This window comes from Erpetoichthys calabaricus, chromosome 16, assembly GCF_900747795.2.
Source record: "Erpetoichthys calabaricus chromosome 16, fErpCal1.3, whole genome shotgun sequence".
Classification (NCBI taxonomy): domain Eukaryota; kingdom Metazoa; phylum Chordata; class Cladistia; order Polypteriformes; family Polypteridae; genus Erpetoichthys; species Erpetoichthys calabaricus.
This window is the reverse complement of record NC_041409.2, coordinates 71601134-71617232: the sequence shown is the minus strand read 5'-3', so window position 1 is coordinate 71617232 and position 16099 is coordinate 71601134. Positions and strand designations below refer to the sequence as shown.

The 16099-nt window shown below is 37.6% G+C and overlaps 1 protein-coding gene across 1 annotated transcript in view; it reads right to left on the bottom strand.

The window, feature by feature from the left end:
* heatr4 (HEAT repeat containing 4) overlaps positions 1-16099 on the bottom strand; it is a 49781-nt gene that overhangs the window by 26764 nt on the left and 6918 nt on the right. Inside the window, exons 3-9 of the mRNA XM_051919748.1 lie at positions 15464-15651; positions 14019-14177; positions 13432-13767; positions 13143-13313; positions 3908-4096; positions 3288-3448; positions 2011-2115 (exon numbers count right to left, since the gene is read on the bottom strand). Of these exons, the coding sequence (XP_051775708.1) occupies positions 2011-2115; positions 3288-3448; positions 3908-4096; positions 13143-13313; positions 13432-13767; positions 14019-14177; positions 15464-15651 (1309 nt within the window). The remainder of the gene's footprint in view (positions 1-2010; positions 2116-3287; positions 3449-3907; positions 4097-13142; positions 13314-13431; positions 13768-14018; positions 14178-15463; positions 15652-16099) is intronic.

Below are 16099 nucleotides of genomic sequence, written 5' to 3'. Positions count from 1 at the left end.
ACTTTGCTGACCCCATCTACCAAGTTAAGCAAGACCTTTCTTATAATTCCCAAGGAGGTATGATTTTCAAACATTAGGATTTTTTGTCAAAGGAGTAAGTGAGACAAGTGAAAGAGACAGCCAAATAGCCAAAGTCTAATAATGAATTGCTATTCTCAGTTTTCTGTTGCTTATTAAGCCTGTCCCATACTGGAACATCAGCTTCTCTTAGGCACCCACAGTTCATCACCCACTAAGCAGTTAAGGATAAGGACTCATTTGATTGTGGAAGAACAACAGCAAATGGCTACACATTTTAAGGAGAGTTTCAACTTAAGTTTTGACTGATTTTGAGTTTCTTGTGTTAATTTTTATAGTTCTTATATATTCTGCTTTCATTGCTTTAATTAATGTTAGTTTTCAATCCCAAAAAAAACATGTAAAAGCATTCTGTCTTGGGGAAGTCAGATGATCACCAATTCCTTCTTGCTTAACCCACAAAAGACACGTCTGCACATCTCTGTCATTCTCTTGTTTAATTACTGCTGATCGGATATGCTAATCTTTCTGCACAAATCACAGTAACACACTGATAATCAAATGTCACTTATTCTTCACTACTGTCTACAATAGTGTGTTTAATAACAAACTGCATCTACTCTGCCTTACCTGCACTATACTGTAGAACAAATGGTAACTTGGTCAACTCCATTAATGTAATCTTATCTTGAGAAGATAATACTGTATGTTGTGATGATAAGTAAATGCCTACTGATTTGTTGCTCTATTAACTAAATAACATCCATGAAATCACACAGTTCAGATCTACTTCCAGGTAGAAGTACTCAAAAGACCATGTGCTGTATATTCTTTTCTTCCCATACATTTCCAACAGGTCTATTTTAAAAATTATCGAACAAAGAAATAAAATACACAAACATGTAAGCTTTAGTCATGGAATAAGCTTGAAAACATAAACAATACACATTGAAAAGGCATAATCATGTCACTCAGTTTCACCCTGAAGCAGTGTGGTCTAATGTGCATGAAAACCAGCATGTCAACAAATGAGTAAGAAATAACTTCAAAATCACAGCAAAGAAATAATGTAATGGTCCAGAACTGGACCATACCTTAAGATAGTTAGTATAAGGTACAATCAACATTGCTAGTATAGCAGCACAAACTTGTATACTGTCGATACCAAATGATGTCCTGTGTGACACTAGACCAAGAACTGGACAACTGTATCTCAGGAATGGAATGAATGATCGGCACAGTGATGATATGACAAAGTTGGCATAATATACAGTATGCCCTGCAGGAGTAAGGTTTGAGGACACCACTGGATACTCACTTACGTTTTTTCAGAAGATATCTGTGTATAGTGATGCATTATCTTAATATAAAATGACACTAGACATGCCTGTTATGAAAAGTCATTGATATCCCAAATAATATCACCAACTCTATCCGTATGCCATTCAAGAAGGCCATTTTCTATACAGTATCTTTGTGCAAATACAGGGGCAACAACCCTAAGCAGGATTAATTGTTGATGATTACCAAATTTCATTTTACAGCAGTGCAGACTTATTGATAATGAAACCAGTCTAGATGCAGCCAGTAGTAGTAAGTGGTCAATTGCAGATCTCACACTATTCTGAGTTAAACTGGGCCACTGCTTCTGGATATTAGTAAATTTGTTAACTACTTGCTAGTTAGGGCATTTATGAATTACTCTATGTCCATTACAGAGAGCCAAGATGTCTTATTATTACATTAATGTTAATGAAGAGCTGTATCGGTATGTATTTACAAAAGGATCAGAACAATGGTAAAGGTTATTCCAACTCTGAAAAAAACAGAAAAGAAGGTTTGACATGCCCGATGATGGCTACATAGTTGAAATGTTGTGTCTCTAACCTTTTTTTATTGTGGGTATAAATTTAATTTTTCTTCATATGGCATTTGTGCTTTGTTGAACAAGTACAGTATGACATTAAGCATGCGAATCACTTATAGACCTACCTTGTTGACTGGCCCCTGCAAACTGGGCAGAGTATTACAGGCCAAGATTCTGTGCCTCCAGTTTCCGCTATTCAGGGTCTCTGCTAGCAAGCAGCGCACTGTGCTCTGTAGAAGCAAATGTAAAGACATTAGGAATAAATATGTGCTGGATTGCTTTCACCTTCCACTGTACTTAATAATATGTATTACTAAGGAAAACATCAAACCTCACAAAAGTTCTACCTTATCATTGATTATGTGCATACAGAAGGAGGGCAGATTTTAAGTCAAACTATTCAGTCAGACATCTGTCAGAACTGTTGAACCACCTTATAACTTTCCCCTGGACTTTCCAAACACTCCTTAAAAATATTGCACAATCACAATATCCTTCTCTGTTTCTATGTAATCACTATGTGTCAGAGGTTGTACATTATGACATAGCAGGTGATTTATTGTGATATTAGAATTCAATCAGACACAAAAAGTACTGAGAACCCTATGTCTCTCACTGTCTCAGAGTCTTTATGGGTTATTGTCAGACATACAGTACATGGATATGTGTACCAAATATGGTATAACTATCTGAGCTGAAGTGATTGTCCTGATCCCTGTAACTTTCAATTTGGTATTAAAGTGTAACATCCTCAGTTGGTGTGATGTCACCTGAGTATTGCATCAATCACTGTGGGATTAATGTATGACTAATACAATATAGCAACCCATGTTGTACTGTCTCCTTACTAGTTTATCTCTCACTGTTTGTCCATTGGCGACATCTCAGTTGCCCATGCCTAGGTCCTTGCTTCCAGCACTCTCGAAGTGGTCAGAGACATTCACCAGGAACCCCACTACTGCATTGTGCTTTACTATGAGCTTTCTTTGACTGATTATTTATTGGACAGTAAGCCAATAATAAATTAAGCTAAGTGTATCCTTTCTTTAGTGTTATTTGTATTCTTTCTTCATCTGACAATTGCTGTTGTACTACAGGGGAAGGATATATTTTATTTTATAATATTGATAAATATATATTAGTTTAGTGAAGCTGCAGTCTCTTAAAATAACATATTTTCAGGGAGTATAGGCCACCTGCTAGATGATCCTAACCTGCTATTCATTCTGGTTCTGAAAGCAAAGGCCAAGGCTTAAACTATGACACTGTTCCTGCCATATCCCATTAATTACTCCTGAAAATTCACCTTGGTTATTTACTTATTTATTTAGGTTCTTCTGGCCACCATCAGCTGTTTCATCCTGGCTGAAAAGATGTCTGCTAACCCCAATCTGTAACTCACTGTGGTATTGCTGAGTGCTGCCAACAGCTCCATAGCTTGCTTGAGATCACCGTCTGCCTCATTCTTTAAGAGCTGATCCAGAAGCCTTTGTACAACTGCTAGACTTGTGTCACCCTCCAGGGCCAGGCACTGGGCCGATGCCCAACTGTTTGCATGTGAACCTGAAGAGAATGAAATGCCACATATGCAGTGTTAAGTGAGACAGGATAACTACTAGAAAACTAGTGAAGTCTCTAATTCAATGTAATACAATGTCAATTGCTGCTTGAGTTTGTGTTCAACCCTATCCAAACTGCAACTGCACCCATTATCTTATACCCACTATATTTGTGCATAAGAAAATTGCTGCATTTCTTTACAAAATGTAAAGGTAAAATAAAAAGTGACAAGAATGGAGCTGCAATGTCTAGGAAAGCTGTTCCTACAACATTTACACTCACTTTGTGGCATATCTTTTCCATTTGCCATCAAGATAAGAATAACTGCATATAAATATATCCAAAGGTGTTTACCACTTTAATCCACAATTTAAAATAGTTTATATTGTGGGGTAACAAGTCTGTTGCCCATCAAAGAGAATACAAGGGAATAAGAAGCGTTGAAGAGCAGAGCTTGCCTACCTTTTCCTAGTGCTTCAAGCATGATGCCCCTGGCCTGCATGTTGCCAGTCTTCAATGTGTACTGGCAGATTGCTGCTGCAATTCTCACTTGTTCACTGGAATCCTGAAGGGCGTCATTGAGAAGTGGCAGGAGCTCTTCGGGAAGAGCCTGTACATCCGGGGCTCTTCCATAATCACCACTTTGAAGAGCTGGAGGTGAAAGAGTACTGTTTTGTGAGGCAAACTGTAGACACAAACATGGTGTACACCTGTGTGTGTTTATACAATCGTTAGTCACACAAGGGGTGCTCATAATAGTTTTTTTTCATTGAATGCATTTGATAACACAATGTAATCTTGGTAGCTCTGTAAAACTGCTAAGGGTGGTGAAAATTATTAAAAGTGCAACATGAAATAAAAATTGAGCGATTGAGTTATGAGTAGAAAATACTTGGGAGTATTTACTGTAAATATGTTATATAAAACACAAACTGCTTGATTGACTTAACTCTAACAAAAAGATGTAAGGGAAAGGGATGAAGGAGAAATGGTTGATCTAAACTGTAGAAAGCATGTCACTTACAAAGGTATGGGGAGGACCAGTTCGTCCAAAAACAGTATTATGTTCACTGATAAGTCATCATCTAAACCATTCAATAACAATGTGCTTAAATTAAAGGAAAACCGTGCTATATTTACTGATTAATTTTAGGAGTGCACAGTTTCCATCACAGGTTTGTGGGAAACTGAAGAAATGAGTCATGGTTCAGCCAGCTATCACCCTTGCTTAAGTTAATTTTTGGTATATTTAATGTTTTTCTTGATATTGAAGTTTTCATGTTTCATTATTTCTGTTTTTTGTCTTATTATGTAAAACTAGCCATGCCACTTGTCAAAGACAGGTAATAGAATAATCTAAAAATATTTGCTATCTCCTGCCCTATGTGTACCTTCAGCACTTTTCCTCTGTATTTGCATGCATCTGACTGTCTCTTCACTAGCACTCCCTCTTTTGAGTGCGTTCCCATAAAACCTGCTTCACAGACTGAAATTTTGAGGCACCTTTAACACCTCCTGTCTGCTTTTATGCTTCACCCATGACAATGACTCTCTCAGTGTGCCATTTCGCCTCCTCTTATTTCTGACACTTGCACTTTCTCTTCTGATCACATCACCACAGCCAAATTGGCCAATCATACCAAAGCCATAATGACCAATCATATTGCTCTAAGGGACAGGGCACACACACACAGACCTTAGTGTTTTATTATATAGTAGATACTATTTTCCTTTGGTTATGCTTTCTTTAATTACGTAATTTATATCTATTGTGTTTCTATGTGTAATACTCTGTTATGTCACTCGTATTTTCTGGGTGGTACCCCAAGAAGCTGGGCTATCCTGATGTCACCACTTCTAAGCCCTCCCTCTAGCTTTCAGGGCAAAGCAGAGGAGAGTTCCAGAGTGGCGCATTGAAGTTTTCTGGAATGATTGTTAAGTATCATGTTTTCTTTGATTTGAATTATTGGCTTATGAGTTCTTCTTTTCTGGATTCCAGATTCTGATTGCAGATTGTATTTTTGGGAGTTGGTTGACTCAAATTGCCTTTCGTTTTGTTCTTTTTGAGCATTTTTGTGATTATGCCTTTGTTAAATACATATTTGTTTCATCTATGAAGATTACTTGGTGGACTGGTCTCTACAAGCCTAAGATTTTTCATGGTTTCCTTTTTCTTGACAAGCACTTTTAAATTGTGGTACAATTAGATTATATTTATGAGCTAACACCTTTCAAGCTTTCATAGGCCAAAGCAGGCCATTAAGTTTGGGGTTAAGCCAGTTGGGGTGAGCCCTATTCTAGGGAGGCTTGACCTGGCTTGAGGAGAAACCTTTAGAAGGTCTCACAGTCTCTCTTACTATGGTCCTGACTCCAGTTCATATCTAAATGCAAAAATCAATTCCAGAGTATGCCCAGTACTACAGCTGAAAACTGTTGAAATGGAGTTCGTATATTCTGTTGGTGGTTTGTATGAGTTGTCTGTAAGCATTTTTATTTACTCCAACATGCCAAAGATGTGCACATTTAATTGACTGAGAAATCTAAAGTGACCTAGTGCAAGCGCATGCTTGAATATACCCTTTGGTGGACTGGTACCATCTCAGGAGTTGCCACCTGTAATTTAACTGATTCCACTGGGACAGGCTCCCTTTGATTTGCAATTAACAAGATGATTGAGGAAAAAGGGCAAATGTATTAAAGAAATGTATGTATGGCACAAAGTGATGGTAGGAGTCTGGAGATCTAGCCCCATGCACCTTCAGAGCTTTGTCACTCCATATATGCGATTTAGGTACCTCTGGCACTGCCATTGCTGAAGCTAACAAATCTTTTGCTTAAGAGTTGTCAACCCTGACTATGCAGTAGTGAAACAGCCACTCCATCACACTTGGAACTGCAGAATTGATCTCCACATTTCAAAAACTATTGAAGACCCACCTTTAAATACATCAAACTTACTGCTAACTCTGTGATTATTTAGTCTTAGTATTTTTGCAAAATCTCACTAAATATAAATGATACTGTTCACCTAAGCCCTTAGTAATTGTCAGAATCCTCTTGTGGTTTGTAAGATGCTTTCAAGAGCAGCATTTTCTTAAGAAATTAACATGGATGATACAGGACTACATGTCAAGGCAATTTGTTTTGGCAATTTGTTTTGGCCTCTAGAATTCTCTTCTGGCACATTGATTGAAATGTGTGGCCATGTATTTCACACTGTGACATGCTGCCAAGGCTAAAAATAACAGTAACAAGGAGGAGCTGTAAAACAGCAGGCCGGCAAACAGAGTGGCTTGTTTCTTCTGCCTAGTTCAATCTGTAATAAAACCGCAGATGTCTGTTAACCTTGACTGATGAGAGAAGCAAACCTGTAACTCCTACACAACATTATAATAAAACAGCCCCTGTGGTCCAATTAGGGCCAATTGGGCACTGAGTCAACTTTCTTTAATCATTTTCATCAGTAAGAGTAAGAGCATGGGCTACTTGGCCTGACTGTGGTTGTCTCTTTTAAGACTTGTACAGATAAAAACTCTGCATACCAGTGAAAAAGCAGTACTGGATTGAAATTGTTTTAGAATGCTTGAATAGGGGGATTGTTGATGTGATTTTCTTTAGTATGTATTTGAGATTTTTCAAGTCTGTCACAGGGCACAGTCATGAACACATTGATACTTAGGTCCAGTTAGCCAAAACAAAATGTCTTTTGGACGTGACAGGAACTCAGAGTACCTTAAGAATACTCAAATGACCATCAGGAGAACATGTAAGCTTCTAACTGAGAATGTCCAAGGTAATGAAATTAACTGGTACCCATGCATTGTGCTTAGGTTAACCTAACCATTCCACCATAATGCTTCACAATTACAATGCTTATTATAATGCAGGTTTTGTGAATGTGTAATTTAGACTCAAAATTTCTGTCATGGTTCCCTAAGATTTATAGTACTAGCTGATGCAGTAGCCATGCCGTCCATAGCATTGAACAGATGCCCAGAGTTCACCGCTGTAAGTGCAAAAGATAACTTGTATGCTTACATGCTTCAGTGTATTTATGTAATTTGTATACTTAAATACTTGTTGTATATGCAATATGCTTACATTACTCCTTATTAAGCAGAAAATACTTCCTTATTCATAATTATTTGAATAAACACATTGTCCTCATTATGAATTAGTTTTCCTTGTTCTTCTGTATCAAGATCTTTTACTAGTACTAGGGTGTTGTACCGTGTTAGCCATTATGAATGTAGAGAAAAGCCAAGCAAAATGACACCTTTTATTAGCTGACTAAAAAGATTACAATATGCAAGCTTTTGAGGCAACTCAGGCCCCTTCTTCTGGCAAGATATAATCATGCATCTTACATCTTGCCTGAAGAAGGGGCCTGAGTTGCCTCAAAAGCTTGCATATTGTAATCTTTTTAGTTAGCCAATAAAAGGTGTCATTTTGCTTGGCTTTTCTCTAAGATCTTTTACTGTAACTTTTGTTCTCATAGTTGCTCAAGCAAAAAATGGGGTAAATACAGCACATAAAACAGAATACAAGTAATTGTCTTCACAAAGCTAGATGGTCAAGTCATTATTGCCACCTCAGAAATACAATACAGTGCTCCTCAACCCTTTGCAGGTGCAGTGCACCGTAACAGTTTTCAAGGCAGAATACAAGATTAGATTATACCACTCACTAAATATAGAATTATCACATATAAGGATACAGATTTGTTCAAATACATCAAAACAAATTAGAAACTAACATAAAGGAAAATCAACAATATCTGTCCATCAGCTAATTGTAGAACCATGGCTAGACTGTAGAAAAGGAGTCAGAGAAAAGACAGACACAGAGTCCTGGAGATCTTGGCCAAATAGCTGCCCCCACCTTACTGGCCATTCTGTAGCTGAGTCAGTGCTGGGCTGGCTAATCTGATGAAAGGACCCTTCTACCCGGTGATTCCAGTGATCCTTTGCTCCTTTACTGAGAAACTTGTGTCCTACCCTCTCTGAGAACTGTGAAAAGCATATCTTTTATCAAGTCAACCAAAGGCCATTCTCCACTGTTTCACTTGAAAGCTTGTGATGTCACAGTCACTTTGTACACAATATATTCTTAACCAGAACTCTGGAGATTTATGAAAACTCTGACATTTTAATTAACAAATCATTTAATCAAATTGCAGGTGTTAAAGTTTAATTTCCAAATTCCAAAATATTTAAGATAGAAGCTAGTAGCTGAATGCTCCCAACCTAGTAGCTGAATCATGAAATTATTGATGTGTTGCTAGCTGCATACTGTACAAACACACCAGGCCTTTTAGCAAAAAGCTGAAGTGTGGCACGGCAGTGCTGTGGTTAGCTCTGCTTTTTACTGGTTCACTCATTTTGGATTTGAATCCCTCTCCTGGTCAAAGAGCACAAGTCAGTAACAATCCCTGGACAAGGCACCATTCCATAGCAGGATGAACACACACCAAACACATACTACGGCGAATTTAGCGTTGCCAGTTCACCAAACCTGCATGTCTTTGGGCAGTGGGAGGAACCTGGAGCACCTGGAGGAAACCCATGCAGACACAAAAAGAAGATACACACTCCACGTAGGGAGGATCTGGGACCTGATCCTTGTGTGTGTATGGAATTCACAAGATCACCATATGCATGAGGGGGTTCTCCCTCTGATAATCCAATCCCCAAAACATGCATGTTACTGTCTATTTTATTGCTTTAAATTGTCTCTTTGTCAATGTTTGCATATGACTGCGCCTGATGCTTGCGGAATAGCTTTAGCCCACTGTGATCCTAAAAATGGATTAAATGAGTCTGAGAACAATACCTTATGTTAATCATGCTGATTTAGCAGAAACCTAGGACATTCATTGACAGTAAAACATATAAGAATTATTTACAAGCATCTTCAGTTAAAGTGAAACTGAAGTAGTTTTTTAAAAGAAAAAAATATTAGTGATATACTAGTTCAGTCTATGCTTTTGGTGAAATGTGTTGGGAGTATTGGGGAACCAATGAGAGGTGGAATAAAAACACTTCATTCTTCAGAGTCCGTTCTGCTCTATTTTCAGATGATGCCTGGAAGAGTGACAACAAGGGCAAGCCCCAGAAGGAAAATCATATGCACTGTTGAGCCAGCACAACCCAAGAGGGGTGGAAAGGATACCAGAAAACATCCCTTCTGAACACCTGGCAACCAGGGAGTATAAAACACATCCATATTAGAGTGAGTTCAGTTCACCTAGAAAAAGTACAGCTCTGCCTGGGAGGTGTTGACTTCCCAGAGCAGCTTAGGTTTTCCAGAAAGGAAGAGTACTGAATGGGATCAAGGACCTAATTAAACAATTTGACAATACACAAAACCAGTATACCTGGTTTTACAAAGGTAATTTATGAGGTTCAAGCATGATTTGCTATGTCTCCATTTAATTAATCCCAGTAAAAAACAAGGACATGAAACCAGCTTTAGAAAAGATTTTAGGTCAACCTCTGCAAGTCAGAGCACAGAGGAAAGACTCTTAATTTGAGTGAGGACTTTATTATACTTCAACTCAATTATCCTGTAATAACCTACAGTAAAGAGTTCTATGGCCATCAAGAAAAACAGCATTATCCTCAGTGGTGCTCTCAGCTTCAGTCATCACTGATGTTGCTCAATCTGGTTTCTCTTCAACAAACATAAGGAGGATCCATCTGTGTGAAAGCATGATTCCAATACAACTTAGAGTCACAACACTGGTCATCTCTTGAACTATTGTTACTGCCTTAAGTCAGGTCTCCATGACAAAACCTTATTTTTACTTTACTGTGTTTCTAGGACAGCAGTGCTCAAGGTTAAAATGTAATACATAAAGTATGACACAAAGGAGGACAGTGTTGCATATAGTAATGATTCTGTTTAATCTGAATTCTCCAGAATATATTATTAAAGTTTACAAAATTGTAAGAGACTAAACTGACAAATATCCAATGTGTAAGTAGTTAACCTGGTTTATTTAGTAAAATACTCAAACAAACTGAACAGCCAATCATTAGCTCAACTGAAAAATATAAATAAACACTGGAAGTCTTCACTTTGAGGCCCAATTAAAACTGTCTTCAACTTTTGCTGCCTTACCATGTGCTGTGAAATATCTTCACTGAAGTGATTTACAGAAATTCATGGAAGGTAAATATATTTAAAGATGTTACCTTGAGAAGGACACATAGACCCAACAACCATGAAAGACATTTGTAGATGTGAAAGTTTGAGTTAAGCGCTGTGTTGTACAGACCTACATCACTATGAATGACCCATTGGATCCAATGTAATTCTTTGCAGTCCTGAAGAACTGGTCAGGCAAATAATAAAACTTGGGCATAAAATAATGTGACCTTTAAAAATCATTTCTGTAATTTCAGTTGCTACATAAATCTGATTAATTACTAAAATACACCATACTGTTTTAAGAAATATGTGCTAATACAGCAGTCATACAGGATGCAGACAAGACAAGCAACACCCACATTACCAGAAACCCAGTGAGGACCAGTGAAGAGACACTGAATAAAATGGCAAAAGGAAAATCAGACATTTGGCAGTTATTTCCCATCGTCCATTCCATTCTATTTGTTGATGAGAAAGGAAAACACCTGTGATTTGCCTACTGTAAAGTTTCAAAATACAATAGTAGTAATACAGGCTTTCCCAATTTTAAAATATCACTCAGACAAGCTACCAGGACACAACTAAGCTAACATCCACAACAAACACAAAAGTATTAAGTGACTTAAAACTCAAGCAAGCAAAAAATGTATGTATTTTATTTGTCAGAATAATCAGCTTTATGACAGTCTCTGGAAATAATTTTATTGAATTTACTTCACGCTTAGCTAAAATTTATAATCATGGATTATAGCAAGAGTCCAACAGGATTTGCTGGACCTGATTTAACATTTTTGTGGCACAGAATGTAATTTTAGTGCTGTTAGTGGGACTGAAGTTGGTTCTGTGTCAAAGCTTGAAGAAACAGATAACTTGCAAGAATGGGATGAAAAAAGTCAGTCATGAGCAACCTTCTCCTTTGTTGTTTTCATAGCATTGCTTTGAGTTGGGGTGACAAGATTTTCCTACATCTAATACAAGATGGAATATCTAGTCACCCTTCTTTTAGTTCATTTGCTTTCATCTTTCTTCCTTACCTGGTAACTCTGAACACTATGAGCATATTTTGTGTGAAACTGCCTCCATATGTTGTACTCAATGAAGACTGCTACACCATCTTTGAAAATCAAATAAGATACCTTTCATTTCACCTTTGTAAAAAATGTCTGATCCTATGTACATACAATCCAAATTCCAGTCTCAAATAAGCTAGCCAGGTCACTTCAATGCGATTTGAATGATGGCTTGATGATGCCTTTCCTGTAGGACTACAGCTTTCACCTCAACCCAATTAAAACAAATGATTTAATTTCAAGTGTTAAAAATTCTTACCTCAGAGGTATGAAAAGTTGAGGAAAAATATATATTTGTGATCTTTGATAGGTGATCTTTTCTAATTCGAGTAATTAATCAATAAAGGAAGGTAATTCTTTCTCATGTGTAGTGTAATTCAGCAGAAGAAGCTGGTAAGATGAAATCCTTCCATTCTTCCCTCCAATAGTCCAAACTCAGGGACACCCCTGCAGCATTACATTCAAGGTAAGAACCATCCTTTGGTGAGGTGCTACTCCATCAGAGAACACAGTAATTCACATTCACTTATGCCTTGCCAAATTTTCATGTTATTGTGATGTATGAGAAAACAAATGCCACAAACAAACTTAGAGAATGTGCAAACTCCATAAATTCTACACTAAATTAGGACTTGAAACCAACAGATCTGTAAAGTATTAAGGAAACAAATGATCAATCTGAATAAAAAAAAAGTATACTTTGACTGGGACAAAAAAACACACAATCTGACTAGTAAAAATAGCATAAAATAAAAATATCTGGATAAACAGAATTAGTGGTAGTGGAGTTTCTCTCTGTGCGGAGCTTACACATCATCCCCGAGTCTGGAAGAATTTTCTACAGGTGCTGCGATTTCCTCCTACAAACCAAAGTTTAGCCAAAGCCCGACTACTAGAAGTATCAGTCCAAAGTAACAAATTACATTTAAATTCTAACACTCATGATAACACCTTCTTGAAGAGCAAAGGTAACGAAGAACACACAGAAAAAAAGCAAAACAAATGCAAAAATTGCATACATTTGGAACACCACACAAACAGCTTCTCGTTCTCTATAGGATCCAAGAGCTGACAGTTCTTTAACTGGGGAAAACTACTTCTGTGATGTCACTGGTGATCCCAAGAGCATCATACTACTGCAAAGTACTTGAGTGTCTGTACCGCACAACTTAAAAATACATGTGCGTCTACAATGACCTAATGATGATATGGCCATCATGGAGACCCAGAAGACAGATAAAGATTGCCAGCCAGATAAAATGGCAGGAAAACATGAACGATAATAAAATGAAAACAGTCTGAATAAACACATCTGACTGCTGAACCCAACCTATTAATTAAGCAATTAATTGTCTGAAAGAACAAAAATATGTAATTGACTGATTGCATCAAGGATAATTCCTCCTCATTCTAAGGCACAGATAGATTTGATAAGCCTTCTGATTTGTGAAATACTATTACTACTAGTGAATTACCTGTCACAAGATCTTCTTGGCTAATGCAGGGTTGATGGACAACACCAGAAGCACATGTGGCCACAGCATTGAGCCGGACACTTTCATGAACACTCTTCAGGTCTCTGCATAGTCCCTCAATTGTTACTTCCTGCCAGCGAGTCACTATACAGAAAGACAAAGGGGCCATCACTCAAAGGAAAAGTGCATCCATCTTCTCTAATATTTTGGTTCTTCATTAACAGTTTTCAGCCTTAGGTGACTGAGCATAATAGGTAGTACGAAGTCATGCTCCCACATCACACAAAACAAGCTTCATTCAAATTAATATATAAAAAGAATTGGGGAGTGGGTGTTGGGTGGGTCACAAATGACAGGAGAGAGAAAAGAAGATGTAGAAAAAAAGGACAATATAAGAAAAGAGAGAATAGATGACACTTGCTGAGTTTCCAAGCTTTACGCCACTCTTCCACCATGTAGCGAAGATGGCGAAGTTCTTCACGGGGGCTGTATGGAGGAAGAGGATGTCTGGGAGCTGCATCCTGCCCACTGTAGTCTTGTGGTATTAACTCTTTGTTGGCAGTAAAGTCGGCTGGGCTAGGAAGAGACATCCATCTTCTCATGCCTTTCTGTGGCCTTATTTGTCCTATTAAAGGAAATACAAGGTACATCAGTATTCCTTCAGCATTGCATCAATGAATAAGCCATTCATTCATTTTGTTTAAATAAATTACAGAACCTTAGAGAATTCCAGGCATAGAATAATATGCTTTAACTCAAATGGGTCTTGCCTCATACAGTAATAGTTGATCTTTTGATTCTTCCTCTCCAAGGGCCTTTTGTAGAGATATTTATCTGAAAGCTTTGTAGTCACATGAAGGCTGACTGGCTGCTCACCTGTGGCTTTTGATAATTTTCCCACAGATGGTATTTTGCACCATTCCTCGGGGGGACAAGGTAAATGCTCTTGGAGATGCTTCCTGTATTCTGAAGAGTTTGCCATGATAATCCGTTCTTGTTGCAGGAAATCTGTCTGGTGTATTTGTCTAGTAATACCTGGGGGAAGACAGGTCAACTGAACAATAGCATGATGCTTTTAATTACAACTAATGTTTTCCATCTAGATTACAGGACCAATCGTGTATGTTCAAAACTATTTCCAGACATTGAAGATTATAGAGGTTCATGGTTACAACTACAGGAATAAACATATTTAGTTTGGAAGAGCACTGTAAGGCAGTATAACGTTCTCTCTCTCACACCATGGATAAGCATGTGATCAAGACATTTGGCAAGGCAGCCTGCAGGAGTGACTTCCTTTATTACAATTTATACATTCACAGTTGGCAATATCCTTGCTCCTGTAATGCTTACACTAGGCTGTGGTGGGCCTGGAAATTGAGTGAACTATACAAATTTCCTCTGGCAACAAAAATAGTATTTTAATATTCATTGTTTCCTATTTACCCATTACCTGAAATATCTTTATTAGCGCCTTGCCTTATCAACCTCAAGGAAAATTTCTCATATTCTTGGTTTGCAACAAGTTGGGTAAAATATTCCACCACTGCTTCAAGAGGTGAAAGAGAACTTTGTAGGAAGTTGTAAAAAAATAAATAATATGAAACCAATTCCAGAATAGATGCTATCATGATGCACTGAGCTCTGAGTCTCTGGATAAGAATGCATCAGTTTTTACCTAGGCTACAAAGATTTCTCTTAGAGTTATCAGCAGGAATGTGTTATAATATCTATCAGGCCACCACTATGATGAATAGCTTTCCAAGTTGTATTCTGCTCAGGGCAGCTTTTGTTTCTTTAAATGGTTGCTGAGACATTTGTCTCCATTATGACATCCTCGCCTCTGATCCTCCTAGTGCTGCTTTTTCAGGCTAAGTTTTATACAGTTCAAGCTGGCAATGTTAAAGACTCAAATCACCTGCTTACTGAAGCTCCTGCATTGAAACATGAATGCAAAATATGAATGTCACATAAGCTTGTATCCAGGACTTAATTTTACAGATATATTCCACATTTTATAATTATTTTATTAGCATTTTTCATAGCCAGCACCCTCAAAGCCACCTTACAAAGAATTTGGTGGTAAACTGTTCTTTGGATTACTAGCTTTCAACCATCTTTTCATTTTTCTCACTTGACAATTTCCAATCATCTTACTAGCCTGGACGTCCCGTGTTACATTTAACCAAACACTGATTACTGACCAGAATATTTTCCTTTTTAAACTAAAAGTGAACACACAACATAAGTCATAACAGATGTGCATTTTTTCCTCACTGTCCTCTATCAACAGTAACAACTGCTTATTTTTGACACATTACCAGAGTACAGCTCCTGTTCAAAGGGGTTTTCTGTGTTGTAAACATATTTTCCAATTCTTGGGTTTAAGGTATCCTGTAGGCGTGGAGGTGCTGAAGGTTCTTGATGTTTCAGTATTAAGTTCTCTGAGGTCATGTTCTTACTTCCAGGCTCATCAGGTCGGACAAATACTTCAAAATATCCAGGAACTCTACAAAAAGGTCAAGAAGACGGCTGACCATCACAGACTAAAGCAGAGATTCACAGAGAAAGAGATTCAACAGTAACTTTAGAACAGTCTGAAAATTTAAAAGACATTGCATTCTTTTGAGCTTCATTTCATAAACAGTGCAGCTCTTAGATATTATCTGTATGTCAGCTCACTCTGTTTTGTTTCATTTCTGGTACAGTGTTCCTTTCATTTTAGCTCCAGTTCTAAGATGGATTTTCATTTTTAAAGCTCAGTCCTAAAGTAGTCACAAATTTTCCTCACCTTTCATATGGAATATGTGATCTCACCTGCTTTAGATGTTCATCTCCTGTACAGAGACACACACTGCCTCTCTTTCATTGCTAAATGAGCTACATTTCTAGCAGCAGGTAAGTCCATTCTTCATCATGACTGTTTAAGCTATAGACCCCACAGATGTTGCATGCTT